This window comes from Pongo abelii, chromosome 10 (assembly GCF_028885655.2).
Source record: "Pongo abelii isolate AG06213 chromosome 10, NHGRI_mPonAbe1-v2.0_pri, whole genome shotgun sequence".
In the NCBI taxonomy this organism is placed as follows: Eukaryota; Metazoa; Chordata; class Mammalia; order Primates; family Hominidae; genus Pongo; species Pongo abelii.
Window position 1 is genome coordinate 74,926,716 of NC_071995.2, and position 26,954 is coordinate 74,953,669.

At 37.4% G+C, this 26,954-nt stretch overlaps 1 protein-coding gene across 2 annotated transcripts in view; it reads left to right on the plus strand.

Annotated features, from left to right (window-relative positions):
• Window positions 1-26,954, plus strand: part of ZDHHC17 (zinc finger DHHC-type palmitoyltransferase 17) — a 90,463-nt gene that overhangs the window by 10,440 nt on the left and 53,069 nt on the right. Inside the window, exon 2 of one of the 2 annotated variants that reach the window (XM_002823539.6) lies at window positions 23,220-23,323. The exons of the other annotated variant lie outside the window; for it this stretch is intronic. Coding sequence (XP_002823585.3) covers window positions 23,220-23,323 — 104 coding nt within the window. The remainder of the gene's footprint in view (window positions 1-23,219; window positions 23,324-26,954) is intronic. 2 annotated transcript variants of the gene reach the window in all.

The following is a 26,954-nucleotide window of genomic DNA, read 5'->3' on the forward strand; positions in this document are numbered from 1 at the left end:
CTATCATTTGTATTATCTGTAAATCTCTTCTAAAGATTTGTTACTGGACCACATTCTTCTACTTAGTAGAGCTTTTTTGGAATACATTTCAGGGTAGTGTACCTCAAATGCTTCATCCAGCAGTTAGTAACTATATGATCTTGGGCAAATTACTTAATCTTCTGGGTACCTCAGTTTTATTATCTGGAAAGTGGGGTTAATAACACCTACTTCTTAGGGTCCTTATGAGATTAAATGAGTTAATATACCTTTTATAGATTTTAACCTATATATATTTTAATGTCTCTGAAATTGGGATTTGTGACTTACAGTTAATGGTGTCTGTTGCATTAGTGAAATTGCAGTAGTGATTGTCAGTGCCTGTGCATGTGGCATCTTTGTGATTATTCCTTTTCTGTTTCTTTTTTGAGACAGGATCTTACTGTAGCTGGGACTGCAAGTGCACACCACCATGCCTGATTAATTTTTTATATTTTTAGTAGAGACAGGTTTTGCCACATTGGCCAGGGTGGTCTTGAACTCCTGGGCTTAAGCGATTCACCTGCCTTGGCCTCTCAAAGTGCTGGGACCACCATGCCCGGCCTCTTTGTGGTTATTCCTGATAGCACAATTGTACACTTGCTGCCCCCATTTCATTAGCAATCCATTTAAAGAGCATTTTAGAAAGGAGTTTGATTACTGATTGTTTTCTGAAAACTGTTGATAACTTCCAGTAAGATCAAGAAAATCATCAAAACTTGTGGAATGTGTGTCAGTGGCTTGGAGAAGGAAATCCCAGAGATAATAGTGACATTCTTTTAAGAAATGCTGTATTTCAGTGTTCTTGTTGGCTCATAAACAATATTGTGATGAAAAACATGGTATTGAAACTCTAAGTTGAACAGTGATTCCAAAGAGGCTAACCTTGAGCGTGAACAAGTTTTAGCAATACAATAACTGATTTGTTTATCTCCATTTGGTATAGCCAAAAGAGTGATATTTTAAAAATCTAAGTAAGTCTGTAAAAGATTTTTCAATTAGTGTAAATAATCCTTCAATTAGTAGAAGTAAAAATTTGAAGTGATAAAAAAGCATTCAGTTCAGTTGGCAGTATTTTCTTTCTTAGTGGTACGTACAATAATGGTGCGTATTATAATCAATAGCATCTTTTGATTTTATGAAATTCTGTCTCTAAGTAAAATTTAGAACAATACCTGGCAAATAGAGTTAGCTATTATTTGTTTTATAATCTTTACTTACTTTCTTTCTGCAGTTCCAAGATTTTAAGAGAGCATGTACACTATTGTTAATCTTGTTTTTAACCCTAGAATTTTACCTCCCTATGTTCTTTCACTGAAATTATAAATATTCATTAATCTTTATTTATATTTCTGTAAATATAATCATGAATAAATTCTAGACAGTGTTTTCTTTGGAAATTTTGCTTTCTCTTTGACCACTCATAATGTAAATAGCCAGAATCTTCCACCTGTTTGTGAGAGGTTAATTAGCTTGATTTCAGAAATTCCCATTAAACTTTTTGTCCTTATTTGTGTCCTTTTTCCATTGAATAATTGATGTAATCAAGTCCCAAAAAAGGGTACAGGTGGAAAAAAAAATTCTTCACAAACTAGAATCTAGTCTTCTAGCATAGCAGACCATATATATAAACTTAAACTTTCTGAACATTATTATCCTAACATCCGATTTATTCTATGCTGTTGAATAATGTATAAATTTTAAAGGTATCAGAAATTTAAGTTTCAGCATGGGTTTTTTTTTTAGCCTTAAAGGTGACACATGATTATTGTAAAAAATTTAAGTAGTACAGAAGGATATATAGTTCATGGTGAAAGTCCCACAGTTCCCTGTCCCCAGCAAGCACAAACTTCTCTCACTCCTCACAGGTAAATACTACTTTTAAGTACACTCAGAATTTTCTATGCTTGTACATTTAAATATATATTTTACATACATGTTCATGTATATTTATTTCCTTGTTTTTATTACATAAATGTTATGTTATAAAATCTGTATTTTTCTGAATACAATTGGGACATAGCTATATTTTGGCACATAACGATTTTCCCTATTCTTTGTAGTGTCTGGACCTGCATTGTTCAATGGTGACCACCACTGACGTGTGGCAGTTTAAATTTAATTAAAATGAATAAAATTTAAAATTCAGTTTTTCAGTTATACAAGTCACATTTCAAGTGTTTATTAGCTATGTGCAGCTAGTGGCTGTTGTTTTAGGTAGCACAGAATTATAGAACATGTCAATAATCTATATACAGAAAGTTCAATTGGACAGCATTGTTCTGGACAGTTTTTTTTAAAAAAACTTGTATGAAAATTTTTTTTACTGTGTAACTTTTTGTTGAGGCATATTTTATGATAAATTGCGCACATTTTAAATGCTGAAGTTGATAACTTTTCTTTAACTTTTTAAGATAATTGTAGATTCACATGCAGTTGTAAGAAATAACAGGGAGAGATCTCATGTACCCTTTACCTTGATTCTCCCAGTGGTAACACCTTGCAAAATTATAGGACACTGTAGGATAGGATAGGATAGTATATAATAGCACAACCAGGAAATTAACATTGGTACAGTCAAGATACAGCACATTTCCTTCCCCATAAGGATTCTTCATATTGCTCTTTTATACCCATGTGGTCTTCCTTCCAGCCCCCAACCTCTCCTTAACCCCTGGCAATCACTAACCTGTTCTCCATTTCTATTATTTTGTAATTTAAGAATGTTCCATAAGTGGAATCATGTAGTATGTAACCTTATGGGATTGGCTTTTCTCATTCAGCATAATTCTCTGGAGAGTCATCAGGTTGTTGTGTGTATCAGTACCTTGTTCCTTTTTGTTACTGAATAGTATCCCATGGTATGGATGTACCATGATGTGTTAACCATTCACCCATTGAAGATTATCTGGGTTGTTTCCAGGTTTTGGTTATTAGAAATTAAACTGCTTTAAACATTTGTGTGCAAGTATTCATGTAAACATAAATTTTCATTCTTCTGGGAGTGCAATCACTGGGTCATATGGTAGTTGTATCTTAATGTTTGTAAGAAACTGACAAGCTGTTTTCCTGAGTAACCGTACATTTTACATTCCAATCAGCAGTATATGAGTGAGGATGAGGGAGAGCCGCATCCTCACCAGCATTTGGTATTGTCACTTTGTTGTGATTTTTATTGTTATATTTACTTTCTAATTGGTCTTGGGATCTCTATCTTGAGAGGGCCATAAGGCAAGTAGCCTCACTCTAGGAGAGCCCTAGCAGGGATTGGGGAGCTGAGTTAGGTTTGTGCGTGTGTGTCAGGTGAGACACATGAGGAAGTGAAACCAGAATGAAACGAGATTTACTCATAGGGCCCAGAGAGGTTAAGGTTAAGGAAGGATGCGGGGAGCTGAGGGAGGGGAGAGAGAAAGAGAGTGAGAGGGAAAAGGGGATATCGGTGGGACTATGCCTTTTTTAAGGTACATAGGCATTATCCTGTAGGCTTTCCTGTGGGGGTTGTGGATTGGCTAGTTTAAAGCAAACACTCGTTAAGGGAGATCTTATTTACATGACTGTGGTGTTGACCATTAGGTTTTTATCGTGGTCAGCAGCTGTGGGGAGTATTGAGTTTTTGGTCAGTGAGATGAACAAGTCTATATTGCAGACAGTCACACAGGCAAGGGAAGTTTTTTTTTTTTTTTTTTTTTTTTGAGACGGAGTCTCGCTTCCATCCAGGGTAGAGTAGAGGGGCGTGATCTCGGCTCACTGCAACCTCTGCCTCCTGGGTGGGTTCAAGCGATTCTCCTACTCTCCTGCCTTAGCTTCCCAAGTAGCTGGGACTACAGGCATGCACCACCACACCCAGCGAATTTTTGTAGTTTTTAGTAGAGACGGGGTTTCACTATATGTTGGCCAGGCTGGTCTCAAACTCATGACCTCAGGTGATCTGCCTGTCTCGGCCTCCCAGAGTGGTGGGATTACAGACGTGAGCCACTGTGCCCGGCCGGGAAGTTTTAACTAGGCCAAGATGGAGGGCTATAGCTGGGTTTCAGATAACTTATGTTAGATCTAAAAATGGATGCTGAGTCAGCAACCATAATAAAGAAATTTTTGACACTTTTTAATTTTAGCCCAGTCTTATAGGTAAGTGATAAGTCATTGTCATGTTAATTTGCATTTCCCTAATGGCAGATGATGTTAAATATCTTTTCATGTGCATATTTGCCGTTTGTATGTCTTGTTTGGTGAAGTGTCTCTTCACGTCTGTATGACTTTGTCAGGGCTCCCATAACAGAATGCTACAAACTGGATGACTTAAACAATGGAAATTTTTTTTCTCCAGTTTTGGAGGCTAGAAGTCCAAGATCAAGTTTCTTCTGAGGTCTCTCTGCTTAGCTTGCAGATGGCTGCGTTCTCATATTCTCACATGATCTCTTTATGTATCCAAATTTTCTCCTTTTTAAAAGGACAGTAATCACATTGGATTAGGGCCCACCCAGTGGCCTCATGTTAATTTAATCACCTCTTTAAAGGCCCTAGCTCCAAATACAGTCTGTTCTGAGGTACAGGGGTTAGAGCTTCAACATGTGAGTTTTGGGGGTATACATTTCAGCTGCTAATAGTGTCTTTTGCCTATTTCCTAGTTGATTATTTATTTTACTGTCAAGTTTTGAGAGCTGTTTATATATCTTAGGCACTAGTCACTTTGTTGTGATTGGCAATTATTTTCTCCCAGTCTGTAGCTTGTCTTTCCACCTTTGTATTAGTCTGTTCTCACACTGCTAATAAAAACATACCCAAGACTGGGTACTTTATAAAGGAAGGAGGTTGAATTGACTCAGTTACACATGGCTGGGGAGGCCTCACAATCATGGCAGAAGGCAAGGAGGAGCCAAGTCACGTCTTACATGGTGATAGGCAAGAAGGTGTGTGCAGGGGAACTCCCATTTATAAAACCATCAGATCTTGTGAGATTACTATCTCACTAGAATAGCATGGGAAAGACCCATCCCCATGATTTAATTACCTCCTACCAGTTCCCTCCCATGACACGTGGGAATTATGGGAACTACAATTTGAGATGAGATTTGGGTGGTGACACAGCCAAACCACATCAGCCTCATAACAGAGTCTTTCCCAGAGCAAAAGTTTTAATTTTGATGAAGTCTATTTGGCCAATTTTTCCTTTTATGAATTGTGCTTTTCATGTCAAGTCTGAGTTTTCTTTGCCTAGCCTGAGATCCCAAAGATTGTCTTCTATGTTTTTAAGTTTATAATTTTACTTTTAACATTCAAGTTCGTGATTAATTTTGAGTTAATTTTTGTATAAAGTGTGAAAGTTAAGGTTGAGCTTCTTTTTTCTTTTTTTTTGCCTATGGATATCCAACTGCTCTGGTACATCTCTTCCATTGAATTGCTTTTACATTGTTGTAAAAAATCAGTTGAACATATTTGTTGTTTTTATATCTGGGTCTTCTGTTTCATTGATTTATGTATTCGTCAGCCAATACTACACAGTCTTGATTACTATAGCTATATAGTAGGTCTTCAACTTTAGTAGTTTGCTTCTTCTCACTTTATTCATCTCTTTCAAAATTGTTTTAGTAGTTTGTTTTCTTTTACTTCCTATGTAAATTTTAGGTTAAACTTGTCTATTGTCTACTTGCTGGGATTCTGATATTTATATATCAATTGGAGAATTGACAGTTTTTACCATATTAAAATTTCCAGTCTGTCATTATGGCATGCCTGCTTATTTAGATATTCTTTGACTTCTTTTATTGGTGTTTTGTAGATACTGTACATGTTTGGTTACACTGATTTCTGTCTCCTCATGCCCACTTAAGGACACCTCTCCAGCAGTTCTCTACACTTAACATCATTAGTTTTTGGCTCTACCAGATCATTTCTGTTAGTGATCATTTCTCTCATCTTAGAAAACAAAAGCAAAATAAAAAACTTTAGTTTTCTTTGATTCCATGTCACTTCTGGCTACCGCCCAACTTCTTTGTAATGAAATTCTTAAAAAGTTGTTTGTACTTGCTGTTCCCAGTTCCTTTTCTTCCATCTTTTAAGTCAACTGCAGTCTAACATGTGCCCCACTTTCCAAGTAATATGACCTCTATATTGTTAAATCCAATGATTACTTGCAGTCTTCATTCTTCCTGACTTTTCAATAGCATTGATGTAGTTGATCTCTCTTTGATAAACTTCACTTTTCTTCAGGGAAATACAAATCAAACAAGATAAAATTAGGTAGCCATTGGATCTCCCCAAATTAAGAAGTCTGAGAGGCTGGGCGCTGTGGCTCACGCCTGTAATGCCAGCACTTTGGGAGGCCGAGGTGGGTGGATCACAAGGTCAGGAGATCGAGACCATCCTCATCCTGGCTAACACAGTGAAACCCCGTCTCTACTAAAAATACAAAAAAAAAAAAAAAATCAGCCGGGCGTGGTAGCGGGTGCCAGTAGTCCCAGCTACTCGGGAGGCTGAGGCTGGAGAATGGTGTGAACCCGGGAGGCGGAGCTTGCAGTGAGCTGAGATTGCACCACTGCACTCCAGCCTGGGTGACAAAGCGAGTCTTCGTCTCAAAAAAAAAAAAAAAAAAAAAAAAGTCTGATAAATCCAAGTATAGTGAAAGAGAACTCACACATTGCTAATGAGAGCATAGATTGTTACTACTACTTTGAAAGATAGTTGAAGATATTTATAAGTTCTATTAAAACTAATACGTACTTACCCTAGAGAAACTTTTACAGATGAGACCCATATAAGATTGTTCATTGCAGTATGGTTTGTAGTAGCAAAAAGTATAAGCAACCTGTATTTTAATAGGTGCTTTGTTTTGAATGTCTCTTCTAAAACTCATGTTGAAATTTAATTGTCATTGTGATGGTATTAAGAGGTGGGACTGCTGAGAGGTGATTAGGCTAAGAGGGCTCTGCCTTCATGAATGGATTAATGTCCTTATCAAGAGAGTGAGTTTGTTATTCGAGAATGGGTGGTTCTAAAAGCGAGTTTAGTCTTCTCGTTTGCTGTCTCATGCTCTCTTGCCCTTGCACCTTCCACCATGGGATGATGCAGCAAGAATGGCCTTGCCAGATGTGGGCCCCTTCACCTTGGACTACTCAGCCTTCTGAACTGTAAGAAATACTTTATTTTCTTTATAAATTACCCAGTCTCTAGTATTCTGTTATAGCAACACAAAATGGACTAAGACAGTAGGAGAATATATCTCGCTTATTCATGTAATGTAATACCATTTAGCAATTACATTGAATAAAGTATGTATCAGCACAGATAAATCTCAAAAACATAATGTTAACTGAAAAATTCTAGGTGTGATAGGGTAAGTACTGTATGATGTATTTGTATATAACTGAGTGTTAAGTGGGTTTTTTCTTGTCACCTTAGCGTTTTTCCTGGAGCCTAAAGCTAAGGATAGTAGCTGATAAAGCTGATAAAGCTGCATTATAAAGAGATGGTGTTGAATTTTTTGGCATGTGGCCATGATTTGTTCTGGAACTTTAGCACCTCCAGCCTATACAAGATAAAAAAAGAATTTAATGTGAGGAAGGATTCTTTGAAGAGTTATCAGCTCAAAATGGAGTGCTGTAGTCTTTACATTATCTTCTCTGTGGGTGAAGAACAATTTCTCTGAGAGATTGGAGGACTTTTCAGGAAGGAAGATGGTCCTTTAGCTGGATGCCTGCTGGGTTGCAGAAAATAGTTAGGCCTTCCTCCCTGGAATGTTACCTGAGTAAAGTGTTAGAGAATTCTTGGGAAAAGTATGATTTGGGTCTCCTGGAGTTATGGAAGGCCCAGAGACTGGGGCCTGCTGCTGCATTCCTGGAGAAGAATAAATGTAACAGATATATAAAATAGCTTTGCAGTGGAAGAGCTGGAAGAGAGGGCTTTCACTATGTGTCCAGTGATATTGAGTCAAGAGCATTTCCTTTGGGCCAGGCAAACACTTTAGATGCTGTTTAGTCTAGTGCTATCTTGAAAGAAACTTAACAAAGAAAGTTGTCTATTCAGCAGAGACAACCTCAGATATGTGCCACTGGAGTAGGAGCTGAGGAAGAGTTTTAAGAATTGTGCTGGAGAATGTCTCGTTTGTACCAGAGAATATTACAGAGGGAATTCTTGTCAGAGAAGGCCAGAAGTGGACAGTGACTGAAGTGATAAACAACAGATTTTATTCAGGAACTTTGCAATAGTGGAAAAGATACCTCAGTGTAGAACTGGGCTCAATTCCAAATACAGCAAGGACAGGTGGGGATTTATAGTCAACAAGTAGAATGAGGGGTAGTCAGCAGATGGAAAATTACCAAGAGAAGACATCAGGGATGGGGGATTCTTGCTAAAACAACTTAACAGAATTCCCCACCTTCAGTATCTGATGACCTTGGCCTGCCTGACTTAGGTCTAATTGACTTAGCAGAATTCTTGCAAAAATTGGGATATGCAGGCCCCCAAATGGCAAGGGTCGACGTTGAGGCCTAGTTGAGAAGAAGGCTCAGAGGAGCCTGACTAAAGTTTGGTCAAGTAGAAAGTTAGTCCCCACAGGGTGAATTTCAGATCTCTCAAAATGTCCTACAAGAGAGAGCCCAAGGTTAGGTTTCTCCCATGATTGAGGGTATTTGATAGCTAAGAGAAAACTACAAAGCTCCAGTCATGTGTATCAGTCTGTTTTCACACTGCTATAAAGAAATACCCGAGACTGGGTAATTTATAAAGGAAAGATATTTAATTGACTCACAGTGCCACATGGCTGGGGAAGCCTCAGGAAACTTGCAATCACAGTGGAAGGGGAAGCAGACACGTCTTACGTGGTGGCAGGAAAGAGGAGAGGGATACGTGAAGGAGGAACTATCAAACGCTTATGAAACCATCAGATCTCGTAACTGTCTATTTATGAACTCACTATCTTGAGAACAACATGGTGGAAACCACTCCCATGATCAATCACCTCCCATCAGGTGCTTCCCTCAACACCTGGGGAATACAATTCAAGATGAGATTTGGATGGGGACACAGAGCCAAACCATATCACCATGGAATACAGATTTTATCTCTTCTCACTTCACTCTTATTTTCATCCTTTAATAGGCACAATAATGGTTTCCCAAAGATATCAGGTCCTAATCTCTGGAACCTATAAATGTTACCTTATCAGGAAAAAGAGTTTTTACAGAGATAATTAAGTATCTTGAGATGGAGGGATTATTTTGGTTAGCTGAGCCCTAAATGTAATCACATATATCCATATAAGAGGGAGGTGGAGGGAGATTTGAACATATACACAGAGGAGAAGGCAATGTAAAAACAGTGGAGAGAGATTTGAAAATGTTGGCCTTGATTATGCCAGTACCCAAGAGGGCTAGAAGAGGCAAGGAACGGATTCTCCCCTAGAGCCTCTGGAGGGAGCAGAGTGTGTGGCCCTACTGACATTTTGACTTTAGCCCAGTGATGATTTTGGACTTCTGACCTCTAGAACTATAAGATAATGAATTTGTGTTGTTTTAAGCCACTAAATTTGTGGCAATTTATTAGAGCAACAATACTAAACTAGCACATATACCACCACACAATATATACAGATTTCAAAAAGTTCCTGGAAAATGGGTATTATGAAAAAACTATACGGGGATTTCAAAAATTTTTTTGCACCAAAATAATCTTTTAGCTAGTTGTAACATGTCTAAACCATATCTAGTTTGAGGCATTAAGAAGGGTAAGACAGGCCGTGACAGGCCGGGCGCGGTGGCTCACGCCTGTAATCCCAGCACTTTGGGAGGCCGAGGTGGGTGGATCACGAGGTCAGGAGATCGATACCATCCTGGCTAACACGGTGAAACCCCGTCTCTACTAAAAAATACAAAAAATCAGTTGGGCGTCGTGGCGGGCGCGTGTAGTCCCAGCTACTCGGGAGGCTGAGGCAGGAGAATGGCATGAATCTGGGAGGCGGAGCTTGCAGTGAGCCGAGATCTTGCCACTGCACTCCAGCCTGGGCAACAGAGCGAGACTCCGTCTCAAAAAAAAAAAAAAAAAAAAAAAGAAGGATAAGACATAGTGTGAAAAGAGCCCCTATCAGAGCAACATGAATTCTATAAAATTGAAACAAGAACAAACATCAAATTTATGGTGAAGCTCGGGTATGATGGTGAAATCATTGATGCTTTGTGAAAAGTGTGGAGACAATGCCCCAAAGAAATCAGCAGTATATAAATGGATAACTTGTTTTAAGAAAGGGTAAGATGATGTTGAAGGTGAAGCTGGCGGCAGGAGACCATCGACATCAATTTGTGAGGAAAAAATTCATCTTATTCATGCCTTAATTGAACAGGGTGGAAGATTAACAGCAGAAACAGTAACAAACACCATAGACATCTCAATTGGTTCAGCTTATACAATTCTGACTGAAAAATTAAAGTTGAGCCAACTTTCCACGAGATGGGTGCCAAAACCCTTGCATACATATTGGCTGCAGACAAGAGCAGAGTTTTTAATCAAGATCCTGAAGCATTTATTTGAAGAATTGTAACAGGAGATGGACACGTCTTTACCAGTACGATCCTGAAGACAAAGCACAGTCAAAGCAGTGGCTACCAGTGGTCTACTCAAAGCAAAAGCAAAAAGTCAGGAGTAAAGGTTGTGGTAACAGAATTTTGGATGCTCAAGGCATTTTGCTTGTTGACTTTCTGGAATGCCAAAGAATGACAACATCTGCTTATTATGAGAAGGCTAGCCAAAGCTTTAGCAGAGGAAAATGCCTGGGAAAGCTTTACCAGAGAGTTCTTCTCTACTATGACAATGCTCCTGCTAATTTCTCTCATCAAACAAGGGCAGTTTTGTGAGTTTCAATGGGAAATCATTAGACATCCACCTTACAGTTCTGAATTGGCTCCTTCTAACTTCTTTTTGTTCCCTAATCTTAAAACATCTTTAAAGGGCACCCATTTTTTTCAGGTAATAATGTGAAAAATATTGCATTGACTTGGTTAAATTGCCAGGACCTTCAGTTTTTTAGGGTTGGACTAAATGATATCATCATTTACAAAAGTGTCTTGAACTTGATGGGGCTTATGTTGAGAAGTGAAGTTTATATTTTTAATCTTTTGACTCCATTTTTTCTGCAAACTTTTTGAAGTCCTCTTATACTCCTCACCTTACGATGGGACCACATCCCGGTAAACTCATCATTAGTCAGAAATGCATTTAATAGTCTGTTAAATCCATCATAAAGTTAAAAATTGTAAGTTGAACCCTTGTGAGTCCAGATACTTTTCTACTTATGATGGTGGTTATGTCCTGATAAACCCATTGTAAACTTGAAAAAATTATTGTCCACCATCCTTAGTCATCTGTAATAATTTATTTGCATAGCACAGGGGTACACATAATAGGTCATTTAATTGCCTGGTACAAGGAAGGCTATGGTGACTCTTGAATTGTGAATTGAATTGTGATTTGTAAAGGTTTGCCTGAGCCTGAGATGGGGTGTGTCTTCTAAGTAGAATAGCTAACATGAGCACAAAGATACTGAGGTTTTTAAAAGTACATGACTTCTTGGAATGGCTGGTGTACGTAAATGTGTAGGATGTGTAGAAGGGAATGGTGGATACTAAAGCTGTAAAAAGCAAATTGGGACCACTTCATGAAGGATTTTGTATGATTGCCAAAATGTCCTCTCTTTACCCCTATATGTATGATTTTAAGGATTTTGAGTAAGGGAGTGATAGGGACAGTAATATGGGTAAACTATTTGTGATAATATTAATACAGAGGAAGGGACGGATTTGTTTTGAGAAAAGAAGCATTGCGACTTGGTGAGTATTTGAAGCTGTGGGATAAAGAATCAAGGGGGAATTAGTTTTCTTTTTCTTTCTTTTCTTTTTTTTAAAGAGATGGGATCTTGTTCTGTTGCCCAGGAGTGCAGTGGTGTGATCACAGTTTACTGTAGGCTCAAGTGATCCTCCCACCACAACCTCCTGAGTTGCTGGGATTACAGGTGTGTGCCATCAAGCCTGGCTAATTTTTTTATTTTTATTTTTATTTTTATTTGTTTTTGAGACAGTCTTGCTCTGTCGTCCAGGCTGTAGTGCAGTGGCATGATCTGGGTTGAAGTGAATCTCCTGCCTCAGCCGCCTGAGTAGCTGGGATTACAGGCACCTGTCACCATGCCTGGCTAATTTTTGTATTTTTAGTAGAGATGGGGTTTTACCATGTTGGTCACACTGGTCTTGAACTCCTGAACTCAAGCAGTCCACCCGCCTCGGCCTCCCAAAGTGCTGGGATTACAGGCATGAGCCACTGTGCCTGGCCTTTTTAGTTTTTATTTTTAGAGACAGTCTCACTATGTTCCTCAGGCTGGTCTCAAAACTCCTGGCCGCACGTGGTCCTTCCCCATCAGCCTCATGAGTTGTGGGGATTATAGGTATGCACCACTGCACCCAGCTGAATTTTTCTAGCTTGGACATTTTGATAGTTAGAAATGCCTTCTAGTAAATAGCACAGGAAAGGCGGAAGTATAAATTGTGGGGATGGTGGAAAGGAAAAAAAAATCTTTAGGTGATCTTCTAAAATCGCATATCTAATTCTGTTACTTCCTTCCTCAAAAATCCCTGATTGATCCCCGTTGCCTGCTGAACTAGATGCCTAAATGTCGTATTCTTAGTCGAAGATGGGGTTTTTGCACTTCTTCTAAGAGATAGTTTACAGTACTTTTTAGGATTTTCAGTTACATGTCTTTGCCATTCAAATTACATTTTGGTAATTACATTTAAATAATTTACATGTGCACTTGATGCAAACATTAAAAAAACCAAAATAAAACAACTTAAAATACTTAGAAGGTGCTTCTTCCTTGAAATTTTCCGGAGTCATTTTATGTCTGCCCTAGTTTTTTGGGCCCTAGTGGAAATGTGGCCATGACTTGAGTGTGGGCTGCTGATAAGAACAGTTGGCCTGTGGTGGAGAAGGGAGGTCAAGGGGAAGAGTGAAGGTCACTTTCATAATATTATCAACTAGGAGATACATAAAAATAATACTGGTCATAATCTTTACAGGATGAAATTGAGAATCTCCAATGAAATATTAAATTGGCCATATTCTATAATGTAAGAGCCTGTTGGCATTTTTATGCCCAATCAAGTGGGCATTTTTATCCATATACAGTGTTATGCATTCCCTGGAATATATTTGAATAAGGATGATTGAACAACTTTATGATGAAGAAACACTAAATACATTGACTATTAAAAATGGAGGAAAAATAATAGGAAATAAGGAAGTATTCTCATTTTACTTTTCCAATATTGCATTTGATGTTTTTGCCAATGCCATCGGCCATAGAGTGAAAACACACACTCTCTCTCTCTCTGTCTCTCGTGCGTGCGTGCGCGCGCAGAAGAGTTGATTATATTCTTACGGTATTCAAAGATATCTAAAATCAGAGATGATATTTTAACATTGTGGCTGGATATAAGATAAATCTGTGAGCATTAGTAGTAAAACCATATACTAGTTATAACCAGCTCCAAAATACAATGAAAATGATTTATATAGATCCATTTACACACTACTTACCAAACTAAACAACTTTCAGAATCATATTAGTCCGGATAAGCTATGTTTTGCTGCAGTGACAACCCTGAATTTCAGTGGCTTAGCTGAGCGTGGTGGTGTGCACCTGTAGTACCAACTACTCAGGAGGCTGAGACAGGAAGATTGCTTGAGCCCAGGAGTTCGAGGCTGTAGTGGTTGATGATCACATCTGTGCATAGCCACTGTACTCTAGCCTGGGCAACATAGTGAGACCTTGTCCCTTAAAAAAATGTTAGTAGTTTATGCTGCACATACATTGTGGGTGGGATAGTAGCTTTTCTATCCAGTGATTATCTCTACTTTCTAGAAGATTGCCAGTCTCCTTGGCAGATGGAAAGAGAGACTGGGGAATTGCATATTGGCTCTTAAACTTGTTCTCTGAAAGCAACAGATCCTTTTTATTCATATTCCATTGGTTAAGATCACATGGTCAATCACTTGGACACACTTATCTTTCAAAGGGCCAAGGGTGTACAGTTCAACTTTGTACCTGAGAAGAGAACTGAAAATATTTCAGGAGTAGCACAAATAATTGTAGCAGTATTGAAATATAAAAATGAAAACCAAAAAAGCACAAGGAAAAGATTAATACATGTGACTATAAAGGGTATAATCTTTGAATTATATTGAAAGCATAAATGAACAATTCTAAACATGGAAGTCTTTAGATCAGTCTGAAAAAGATTAATATTTAATCTTATATATATATAAAAGTCTAATACAAATATATTAAGCAAATTTCAGGAGTCAAGTACAATAAAATGACCAAAAGATATGAACAGGTAATTCCCAAAAGATGAACTAGGATAGGAAAATATATTTAAAGTTGGAATTGCAAGGTTTTTTTTTTTTTTTTTTTTTTTTTGAGACAGAGTTTTGCTCTTGTTGTCCAGGCTGGAGTGCAGTGGCATGATCTCTGCTCACTGCAACCTCTGCCTCCCGGGTTCAAGCAATTCTCCTGCCTCAGCCTCCCGAGTAGCTGGGATTACAGACATGCACCACCACGCCCAGCTAGTTTTGTATTTTTAGTAGAGACGGGGTTTTCTCCATGTTGGTCAGGCTGGTCTCAAGCTCCCGACCTCAGGTGATCTGCCCGCCTTGGCCTCCCAAAGTGCTGGGATTATAGGCATGAGCCACCGTGCCCAGCAAGTCTTTCTTACTCTGTTTAAATAGTGGAGAATTTAAAAATAACACCCAGTGCCAGTGAGTTTATGGAGAAATAGTTAATCATGTATTGCTGTTCGGATTATAATTCTTTTGCAAAACAATTTAGATACCATGTCAAGAACCATAAAAATATTCATACTCTTTAAGAATCTGTCTCTAGGAGTTTATCCCAGTTAAAATGAAGAAATATTAAATGAGTTAAAGAAAGTATTTTTCAGTAGTGAGGAAGAATCCATCCATTTATTCTTTCATTTCATTTAAGGAAACCAGTATTATTTGTGCTAGGCTCTGTCCTAAGCACTGGGCATACACAAATGATTAAGATAGGATTCCCACCCTGTCATAGCTTAAAGTCTAATGGTGAAGAGAATGTTAGGAGAAGACAGAGAAGAGGAAAGCCTAAAATACACAATCTCAGTTCAGTTAGGACATGTAAGAATAAGCTAAAAATGTTCAGCAATTGGGAAATGTTTCAGAACGTTTTGATATATTGGTGTATGCAGTGGTATATATTGGTATATGCAGAGTGACTAACAGTAGTTCAAAGGAGTACTTACAAAAACTATGTGTAATGGCATAAAGAAATGTAAAAGGGAAGAATATTAAGGGTGTGAGTACTATGATGATAGAGTATGTAAAAATACATAAACATTTGGGGAAATAAAGATTGTAAAGGAGTGTTGAAAGAAATCTGAAAAAAAAAAAGGTTAGATTAAAAACAATAGTTGCCCTTTAAAATACATAACTTGAGTCTAGTAATGAGAAAAACATCAAAGAAATCCCAGTTGAGGGTCATTCTACAAAATACCTGACTAGTTATTCTCAAAACTGTCAAGGTCATCAAAAACAAGGGAAGTCTGAGAAGTGTCACAGGCAAGAGTAGCCTAGGGAGCCATGATAACTACGTGTAAGGTGGTATCCTGGATGGGATCCTGGAACAAAAAGGACATTGGACAAAAATTAATGAACTCTGCACAAAGTATGGACTTAGTTAATAATAGTGTATCAATATTGGTTCTTTAAAGGTAATGTATCATACTGTTAGCTGTTGTTAATAGGGGAAACAGCATGGGGAATATGGGAACTACTCTCTTGACATTGTTTTTGTAAATCTAGGACTCTTATAAAAAATGAAGCTTATTTTTAAAGAGATAGGAAGAGGAGAGAAACTTATGCATATAGGCATTTACTTAAAAGTTCATCAGGCTGGGTGCGGTGGAGCACACCTGTAATCCCATCACTTTGGGAGGCCGAGGTGGGTGGATCACTTGAGGTCAGGAGTTTGAGACCAGCCTGGCCAACATGGTGAAACCCCGTCTCTACTAAAAATACAAAAATTAGCTGGGCTTAGTGGCACACATCTGTAGTCCCAGCTACTCTGGAGACTGAGGCAGGAGAATCAGTTGAACCCAGGAGGTGGAGGTTGCAGCGAGCCAAGATCATACCACTGCACTTCAGCCTGGGTGACAGAGTGAGACTCTGTCTCTAAATAAATAAATATTCATTCATCAAATGTCTGTGGAAAGACATTATAATATACTGCATACAATACGATACATATATTGTTACAAATACATGTATAGATAGGGATTAATGCTAGAAGGAAATGAAGTGAAAACCGTTATTTAAGGAAGCTAAGGTTGATGAATATTTTCCCAAATGTTTTCCTAAATCAGGTTTGTTCAGTCTTTCCTGAAAGACAGTTCATCACAAAATTAAATACCTCATGTTCTCACCCATACATGGAAGCTAAAGAAGTTAATCTCAGAAGTAGTGAGTAGAATAGTGGTTACTAGAGGCAGGAAAGAGGAGGAGGGGGATAGTTAAAGGTTGGTTAAGGGATATAAAAGTACAGCTAGTTAGGAGGAATAAGTCCTAGTGTTCTATAGTACTACAGACTGACTAACAATTTATTGTATATTTTCAAATATACAAACACAGATTTTTAATGTTCTCAACACAAAGAAATGATCAATGTTTGAGGTGATAGATATGCTAATTATCCTGTTTTGGTCATTGTACATTGTATACATGTATTGAAATATCACACTGTATCCCATAAATATGTACAATTATTATGTGTCAATTAAAAATAAAAGCCGAGAAAACATGGTGTTTCAGGTAGGTTTTAAGAGTCTGTCTTGAGTGTAGTGCCATCTGCTGGCAATGTTAACTAATTACATTTTAAAAGAGTTATTTTAGGATTTTATAGGGGAAACTTGTTTTTCTTGCCATTTGTTATTCACTTGGTTATATATTTTTATGCTTATGCCCTCTTTTTATTATGAACAATAAGCATTCCTTTAAAAATCCTTATGATATGCCTAGAATTTAGAAGAAATCACTACCTCAGGTTTTCCTTCGTTGCCAAATTTTTTTGCCTATTTCTATGGCTGTAACAAAATGCCTTTATTTTGCAAATGCAATTTGGGGTTAAATAATTTTTTTTTAAAAGGAGCATTATATGTGTGCTTTATGTTTTATTTTGTTTTAAGACGTTTCGTTAGTATTAGGTAGAATTTAGAAATGAATCAAGTACCCGTAGAGACCCGTAATACCATAAATTTAAAGAATTAAATTTGAAGGGCAAGTCCCTTCCATTATCCTTCTTTCATAATATTTCTGAACTTACTATACTTAGTATACTATACTATACACCTGGGATTATCATAGACACGACAAGTCAAGGGCTCAGTCCCACAAGACTGAAGTCCCCACTTCAGATGCCAGTCACAAATCAGGCCTCCAGTACTTCTGGACTGACTGGCTATAAATTGGGTTCCCATGACTCCCTCCTCAGATTTGATAATTTGCATAAGTTGCTCACAGAACTCAGGGAAACACTTTACTTACATTTTTCAGTTTATTATAAAGGATACAACTCAGGAACAGGCAGATGAAAGAGATGTATGAGAGGAGGTCTGAGTGGGGGAGTGTGGTTTCCATGCCCTCTCCAGGCATACTACCCTCTCAGAACCTTAATGTCTCCACCAATCCAGAAACTCATCAAATGTTGTTTTAGGAGGTTTTATAGAACTTAATATTCAGCACCCCATTCTCCTTTCTGGAGGTCAGTAAGAAGAGCTGAAAATTCTAGCCCTCTAATCACTTGGTCATTCTAGTCACCAGCCCCCTCCTGAGGCTATGCTATATAGGGGCTCCACTCCAGGTCACTTCATTGGCATAAACTCTGGTGTAGTCAAAAGGGACTTTTAATGAATGACAAAAAACATTCCTATCACTCAGAAATTTCAAGCATTTTAGGAGCCTTGTGCTGTGAACCTGAGACAAAGACGGATTACACTTATACCGCAATAGGTCTAGCATTTTAAAAAGTTAACTAATTTGCACATAGACACTTGGCGAATAGTTGATTGGTTATATAATCCCATCAAGGTATGAAAATAAACATGTATTATGGCATCTCTCATATTGGCATATAAACTAGTATTTGCCCTATACCTGCTGTGTAAGATTGAGTCTTGTCATGTTGATTTCTCTTAGCAGCAGGGTTTATCGCAGCTCAGCTTATCCCAGCTCTTCCCATTCCTGTCTACTATTCCTGTCTACTGTCTGCTACCCATAGTAGCAGATTTTGGAGGTTATTTCTCTCCTTCCAATTCTCTTCAAAGCCAGGACTATTAAAACAAACAAACAAAAAAACCTTTTGACTGTCAACTAGATAATGTTAAGAATCTTCCAAGTGGCTATAATTTTTTAAAAATATATGAAATCATTTTATGTTCCCCTTAGAACTTGGAGAATGTCTAATCTAGAAGTTTCAGAACTTTTTTTTAGAAAGCAGCTAAACCTTTAATTGAAGAAATCTTGTATAAAGCTGCATGTCCTGGGGTTCCTACATAAGCAAACCCAAACCCAATTCAATGAAAACAGTGACATGAAACTTAAGTCTAACTAGAGACATTATCAGTTAGAAATCACCAGCTAACCTCTAACTTGGGACCTTTTACTGGATCATGATCAAATAAGGCAAATGCCTAGCTAGCTATGGCTAATCAAGTAATTGCTTTGCTTCCAAGTTCAGCCTGTTGAAACCCTCTGCTCATGCTCTGAAGCTGAGCTTACTGAACCTCTTCTGGTTATTAGTGTTGTCAGATTCATGAGTTGTCCTTTGCTTAGATAAACTCTGCTAAATTTAATTTGCTTAAAGTTTTTAATACCCAGTATCTAAAAACAAATAATGAAGTGGTTTGTTGAAGACGGGAATGAGGCTGAGTGCAGTGGCTCATGCCTGTAATCCTAGCACTTTGGGAGGCCGAAGTGGTGGATCACTTGAAGCCAGGAGTTTGAGACCAACCTGGCCAACTTGGTGAAAACCTGTCTCTACTAAAAATAGAAAAATTAGCCAGGTGTGGTGGTGTGTGCTTGTAGTCCCAGCTACTCAGGAGGCTGAGGCAGGAGAATGGCTTGTACCTGGGAGGCGGAGGTTGCAGTGAGCTGAGATCATGCCACTGCACTCCAACCTGGGTGACAGAGTGAGGCTCTGCCTCAAAAGAAGGGAATGAGTGTGTGGAGTTTGAAATCTCTGAGCTCTTCCACTCTTACCTTGAGGCACCTCAGAGGAACTTTTTGCTTATTTTATTCAAATCCCTTTTTACAAAGGAGAGATCTGTACTCTATAGTAGTTAATTGACTTGCTAGGTGTACCCTAGGTAGGGGAGTGGTGGACTTTTATTCATTAGCCTCTCAGTCATGGGTTTTTTTCTATTATACCAAGCTGCTTCTAATGGAATTACTGCATTCTTAAAAGTTACAATGACACACATACATATTTTAAAATTAGTATTGCTTTTCTTGGTAGAAATAGCAATTAAATTGCTTCTTGGTTTCCATTAACATCGAGGAAAAATTACAGGATTTTATTTTATTTTCTTTTTGAGACAGAGTCTCACTCTGTTGCCCAGGCTGGAGCACAGTGGCGTGATCGTGGCTCACTGCAAGCTCTGCCTCCCAGGTTCACACCTTTCTCCTGCCTCAGCCTCCTGAGTAGCTGGGACTACAGGCGCCTGCCACCATGCTGGACTAAATTTTGTATTTTTTAGTAGAGACGGGGTTTCACTGTGTTAGCCAGGATGGTCTCAATCTCCTGACCTTGTGATCCACCCGCCTCTGCCTCCCAAAGTGCTGAGATTACAGGCGTGAGCCACTGCACCCGGCCAAATTACAGGATTTTAAAGAGTTGAATTAACTAAATATTTGTATGTTGAAAATATATTTAATATATAATAGCAAATTTTTAGCTTAAAAATTATCTATGTTTGTTAGATATGTTTATTTATATGAACATGTTAAAAATATGTTTTATAATTAGAACTGTTACTCCTAGGCCTATTGATAGTTGTGGTTATCTTGATAGAGTGTTGTCATTTGTCACATTGACAAGGTACTAGTCCTAGAGATAAACCAGTATCCAGTCTGTTTAAAAGTGAGAAATAAAGTTCTTTATTACAAAATTTGTTTGGTAATAAAGTAGGTTGGAGATTTTCATATACACCTTTTCTTTAGTGAGTATAACTCTGCCACTGTAGAATTACTCGAGATATGTTTAGTTAAAGGCATATTTTAAAAATCAGATACCTTTTACTAAGGAAATAAAAACAGCCTTATAGGAGGCACAAAACAGATACTTATATAGGTTAATTTTAATATGTTACTGGAAAAAAAAGTCTTAATTTCCAGTAACATTTATAAGCTCACATTTGGCAATGTCAGTGAAACAAACTGAGAATACAATTTAATCATTATGTACAGTAAGTGAGGTCTCTGGGCATGAAAATAAAATTAAAGTTTCTTGAAAACTTTATGATAGTAATCCTCAGAAAGAGACTTATTTTTATTCTGTGAATATTATTAGTATGTAAAAGCAATGTATTTGTCCATAGTAAAAAAGAATAGCATTTTGCCATAGCACATTTTCAAAGTTTTTTCAAGTTATGTTATTACCTTTTGGATATTATGTTTTCCTCATCTGTGTTTTTACTTATTATTGGAAGGCTCTTGCTTATAATATTTGACGTATTTTTCTTCTCTACTTTGTCTTTCCATTCTGGATTGGAAGTCCTTCAGGATGACAGGCTACATTTTGTATACATGCACAGTGATGCTCTGAGCCATAGTGGAGCCTGATGCAAAAGGAAGAGTTAGTGATTCTGATGCTGTCTCTGTTTTAAAATGTTGATGTTTGGTTCATGGGTGTGTGTGTGTGTGTGTGTGTGTGTGTGTGTGTGTGTGTGTGTTTTGTTGCATTGGTTTTAGTTTAAAAATATTCCATTAAAATGTTGTTGTTTTTGTTGTTGATCTTGATTACTGCGTATTTTGACAACCTCTTTAACGTTGCACATGTCTTACCCTATCCTGGGTGGGGTCCCAGTGTACATTGTAGAGAGCTTTATGTATAGCAGGCTCTCAATCCATGTTTTGTTGGGTATATTATTCCATTCTCTCTGAAAGATGTGATCAAGTTTTTATTCTTTTTCAGGTATCTTACAGCCATATAGATGTCAAAGTTGGAGTTTAAAAAAATTATTTTCCCTGTGGTTGGAGAGAATAGAATCAGAAAAGAAAATTTAGAAATAAGAAAGTGTTACTGGCTTAGAAGTATTTCTTTTTACCTTAACCCCACTGAATATAGAGCATAGAGAGATTGAAAACTGGAATTCTGTGGAGAAATTAAATAGAAAAGATTTAAAGAAATTAAATGGATAAGTCTTATGTATTGGCTTGCTTTGTCAGTTATTCAGAATATTGTATATACTCAAAATACTAAACCTACTTAAGCTACTCTATTTGAATAGAGTTTGAGAACAACCTCTTAAAAAATCATTTAGTGAACTATCTGCAGTATATTGTGAATCTTGGCTTAAGAATGATGTATATTTCTTTCTTCTAATGTGGGTATATAATTATAAATGTTAAAATGTATTTTAACATTGGCTATAGCATTTTCATAAAGAACTAAGCATTTACTTGTTGAAAGATTATATGCGAAGCAGAATTTGCTTGTGTGAAACTTTTAAATTCCTTTTCATTGAAAATATTCAGATTGATAGTCTTCTAAATTTATGGCTCAAACAAATTAGTTTTAGAACTTCCCACACAATTTGAATGGCTAGAGTAAGCTAAATACCTTTTTCCTCTAGTAAAATACTCTTAACTTTGTATGATTAAGTATCAGTGGTAGGTGGTTTATCAGAGGCAAGAGAGCATATATTGTTCTAAGGATTTCTTTCCAAATCTTTTATGATTTATCCTTTTATTTATATTTACATATATGTTTGTTAAAAATATCAGAAACACAGCATTTTCAACAGATGTTATTGGAACTGAACAAACTCAGTTTTTCGGTTTTTATAAAAAAGAAACAATTGTATTTTAGTGCTATGTTATATTGAGGAAATTGACTATATATACCAAATTTTGTATTTTTAATAGAAAATTACAGCATGTAAGCTTTGAATAGATGTAATATTCTTTGAAACTCATTTAAATTTTTATGTAAATTAAATTTTATATATATGGATTTTTATATAAAATCTTTTTAAAAGGATATTAACATTTTTAGGCCTATTCAAGCAGATTTACCTTTTATCAGCACTGCTCTGTTCCTTATTCATCTAATGGTAGCTTGGAGCATGAAGAAGTTTTAGGAAAGGTGATATCTGAGAATAATAGAAAAATAATATCCATAGGTTCCTTCCTTTAGGGCCTTAGAGTTTATTTGAGGAATAGAGTAGTGCATGTGATGAAGGTTTTAAAGTAGAGTGTTTAGAGCTGTGGGTCATACTAGAATAATAGAAAAATTGGTCAGAGAGAATGAGTTGATTTGATGACAAGGTAAGAGAGTTCTGTGGAGCTAAAGATTAATTTCAGTTGCTAAGTTGTTACTTGTTTCTAATCTTACAGATTTTTTTAGCTTGAGAATGTGTAAAATGGGTAGATCTCTTTGAACAAGCTTTTTCCCTAAAAAGTGTAGACTTGGCCGGGCACGGTAGCTTATGCCTTTAATCTCAGCACTTTGGGAGGCTGAGGCGGGCGGATCACAAGGTCAGGAGATCGAGACCATCCTGGCTAACATGGGGAAACCCCGTCTCAGCTAAATATACAAAAAATTAGCCGGGCGTGGTGGCACGTGCCTATAGTCTCAGCTACTTAGGAGGCTAGGCAGGAGACTCACTTAAACCCAGGAGGCGGAGGTTGTAGAGAGCCGAGATCGCGTCACTGCACTCCAGCCTGGGGGATAGAGTGAGACTCCATCTCAAAAAAATAAATAAATAAAATAAAAGAGTATAGACTTTCGAATAAGGTAAATTTAATTATTTCAGTAATTAGCATTTCTCAACACAAAAGCACTACTATAAAATATAGAAATATTTTCTGTACCCCTTTTTTCAATTCTTGCCTGTGTGTGATTTTCTTTTTAACAGGAAATCAAACCCCAAAGCCATTATAACCATGGATATGGTGAACCTCTTGGACGGAAAACTCATATTGATGATTACAGCACATGGGACATAGTCAAGGCTACACAGTAAGGTTTTTGTTGTAGTTGTTTTCTTTGGCATGTGTATTTCAAGTGAAATATGAATCTGAGTAACAGTCATATTACTTTGGGAAAAACATCAGTATATCTCAATTACAAAATTAGTTTATGGGCTGGTTGCGGTGGCTCATACCTGTAATCTCAGTACTTTGCGAGGCCGAGGAGGGTGGATCACCTGAGGTCAGGAGTTTGAGACCAGCCTGGCCAACATGGTGAAACCCCGTCTCTACTGAAAATACAAAAAATTAGCCAGGCATGGTGGCGGATGCCTATAATCCCAGCTACTTGGGAGGCTGAGGCAGGAGAATCGCTTGAACCCGGGAGGCGGAGGTTGCAGTGAGCCGAGGTTGCGCCACTGCACTCCAGCCTAGGCAACAAGAGTGAAACTCTGTCACACACACACACACACATACACACACACACACACACACACACACACACACACGAAAATTGAGTTTATTTCCCATTGGTTAATTGAATATGTCTATTTGCTTTTGATACTTGCTGGTCTTTCCAGAAGTATACTATTAGGCCCTAAGAATATTAAGGTTACTTATGGTGAGTTGGAAAACATTGTTGGAATTAAAGCACTTTAAATGGAAAACATCAGTGTGCATCCAATATTCTCCCCCCTGCAACCAGGTACACAGATTAGAAATAAAATGTAGTTAATGTCATATTTACTTATTTAACCCGTGCTAAGGGAAATATCACAGTTTTCTAAAATATCGTCAGAATACCAGATTATCAGTCTTTGAGATAGGCTAAGGAAAAGGATAAATCTGACTTTTTATAATGCAAATTATATGGAAGTTGAAATAACAACAGTTATTTTCTTTTTTTTTTTTTTTTTTTTTCTTTTATTGTAATTATTATTATTATTATTATTATTATACTTTAGGTTTTATGGTACATGTGCCCAATGTGCAGTAAGTTACATATGTATACATGTGCCATGCTGGTGCACTGCACCCACCAACTCGTCATCTAGCATTAGGTATATCTCCCAATGTTATCCCTCCCCCCTCCCCCCAACCCACAACAGTCCCTGAAGTGTGATGTTCCCCTTCCTGTGTCCATGTGTTCTCATTGTTCAATTCCCACCTATGAGTGAGAATATGCGGTGTTTGGTTTTTTGTTCTTGCGATAGTTTACTGAGAATGATGATTTCCAATTTCATCCATGTCCCTACAAAGGACATGAACTCATCATTTCTTATGGCTGCATAGTATTCCATGGTGTAGATGTGCTCACCATCACTGGCCATCAGAGAAATGCAAATCAAAACCACAATGAGATACCATCTCACACCAGTTAGAACAACAGTTATTTTCATCTGCAAAGAGGAGAAACTAGTTCATAGATTCTTGAGCTTTAAGAATTGTCTGAAATTGGACAGATGTGGAAGTTCATGCCTGTAATCCTAAAACTTTGGGAGGCCAATGTGGGACCATCACTTGAGATCAGGAGTTTGAGACCAGCTTGGGCAATAGAATGAGACCCTGTCTCTGCAAAAAAAAAAAAAAAAAAAAAAAAAAAAAAAGGGCATTGTATTACTCTGTTCTCTCACTGCTATAAAGAAATACCTGACAGTGGGTAATTTATGAAGAAAAGAGGTTTAATTGGCTTATGATTCTGCAGGCTGTACAGGAAGCATAGCGGCTTCTGCTTCTAAGGAGTCTTCAGGAAACTTTACAATCGTGGCGGGAGGTGAAGGGGAAGCAGGTACATCTTACCTGGCTGGAGCAGGAGGAAGAGAGAGTGGGGAGGAGGTATGGCACATTTCCAAACAACCAAATCTCATGAGAGCTCTATCACAAGAACAGTACCAAAGGGATGGTGCCAAACCATTCATTAAGGATCCACCCTCTTGATCCAATCACCTCTCACCAGGCCCCATCTCCAACATTGGGGATTACAGTTGAACATAAGATTTGGGTGTGGACACAGATCCAGACCATGTCAGGGGTGATGGCACACTCCTGTGGTCCCAGCTACTCGGAAGGCTGAGGTGGGAGGGCCGCTTGTGCCTGGGATTTCAAGGCTGCAGTGAGATATGGTCATGCCAATACACTCTAGCCTGGGCGAAGGAGTGAGACTCCATCTCAAAAAAAACAAGCAAAAAAAGAATTGTCTGAAGTTCATTGCATCCCACAGAATTAATAGTCATATTTCCTTAGGGTGTGTATTTTTCTTGGTCTTTCTGATCATCTGCATATTTACTTCAAGAAGAAAGCATAAAGTGGTATCTGTTATGCCAGTAGGTCAACTAAGTAAAACAATATTTTTTATTTGTTTTGTGAAATTATGAAATAACTCTTTCCTAATATAAAGACTTGGTGTGCATTTGGTCTCTTAATATTCATTCTGTAGAGTGCTGGAAACTTTAACACTACTCAGTGCAAACCAAATCTCAGAGTAGTGTGATCTTTATTACAACTTGCTGAGGACGTGTGAATTACTTAACATTCTTACCTGGGCTCCAGAAAGAGCTTTGGACTTCCCTGAATGCCTTGGAATTACATACAGAATTTTGTGTGTTGGAGCATGTTTCTGGGTAGAGTCTGTGACTTTCATTGCATTTTTAAAGAGGTCTGTGATCACCAAAAAGATTAAAAATGATTGATCTGAACAATTTGATTTTAAGGTGATCTCATCTTTTGCGTGGGCTTTGAGTGCAACAACATAGAGAAATCCAGTGACAGCTATAAAGATTGTGTTTCTGTTTTCTTTTGTAGGTTTGTTTGTTTTTAGGTTTAAATAGGCTATCTTATCTAAATACAGATTGAGTATCCCTTATTCAAAATGCTTGGGACCAGAAGTGTTTTGGATTTTGGATTTTTTTGGATTTTGGAATATTTGCACATACACAATGAGAGATCTTTGGGGTGGGACTCAAGTCTAAACATGTTTATTTATGTTTCATATACACATAGCCCGAAGGTACTTTTATACAATGTTTTTTATGTTTTATGCACCTGTCACATGAGGTCATGTGTAGTATCTTCCATGTGAGGTATCATATGCTCAAAAAGTTTAGGATTTTGAAATATTTAATGTTTTGGATTTTTGAATTAGAAATGCCCAACCTGTACATGGTTTTTATTAGAATGACACATGTAATCTTGTTTTTTCTACACATAAAGCAACAACAAAAACTAGACAGACAAAACCCCAAAATTTGTGTCTTCAGAATGTAGTTTATTTTGTTCATAGTCTTCCCTTTTCCACTTGATATTTGCTTAGGAATTGTTAATTATTTACAGTGGGAAGAAGAGGCACAATACTACATTTTGATACATAAGTTCAATTCACTTTTAAAAATACATGAATCCAGGCCGGGCACGGTTTCCTTAAGTTCTGTGTTTCCTTACTTTTAAGTCTAGTTGTTGCATCCATTATTGAGAGTTGCGGTGTTGAAGTCTCTAGCTCTTATTGTAGAACTGTCTGTTTCTCTCTTCAGTTCCGTCAATTTTTGCTTCAAATATTTTGATGATGCTATTAGGTTAAATGTTCAATGCTTTTAATTTATAATTGTTGTATCTTCTTGCTGCATTGAACCTTTTATTAATATGTAATGTCTTTGTCTTTTGTAACCATTCTTGATTTAAAGTTTATT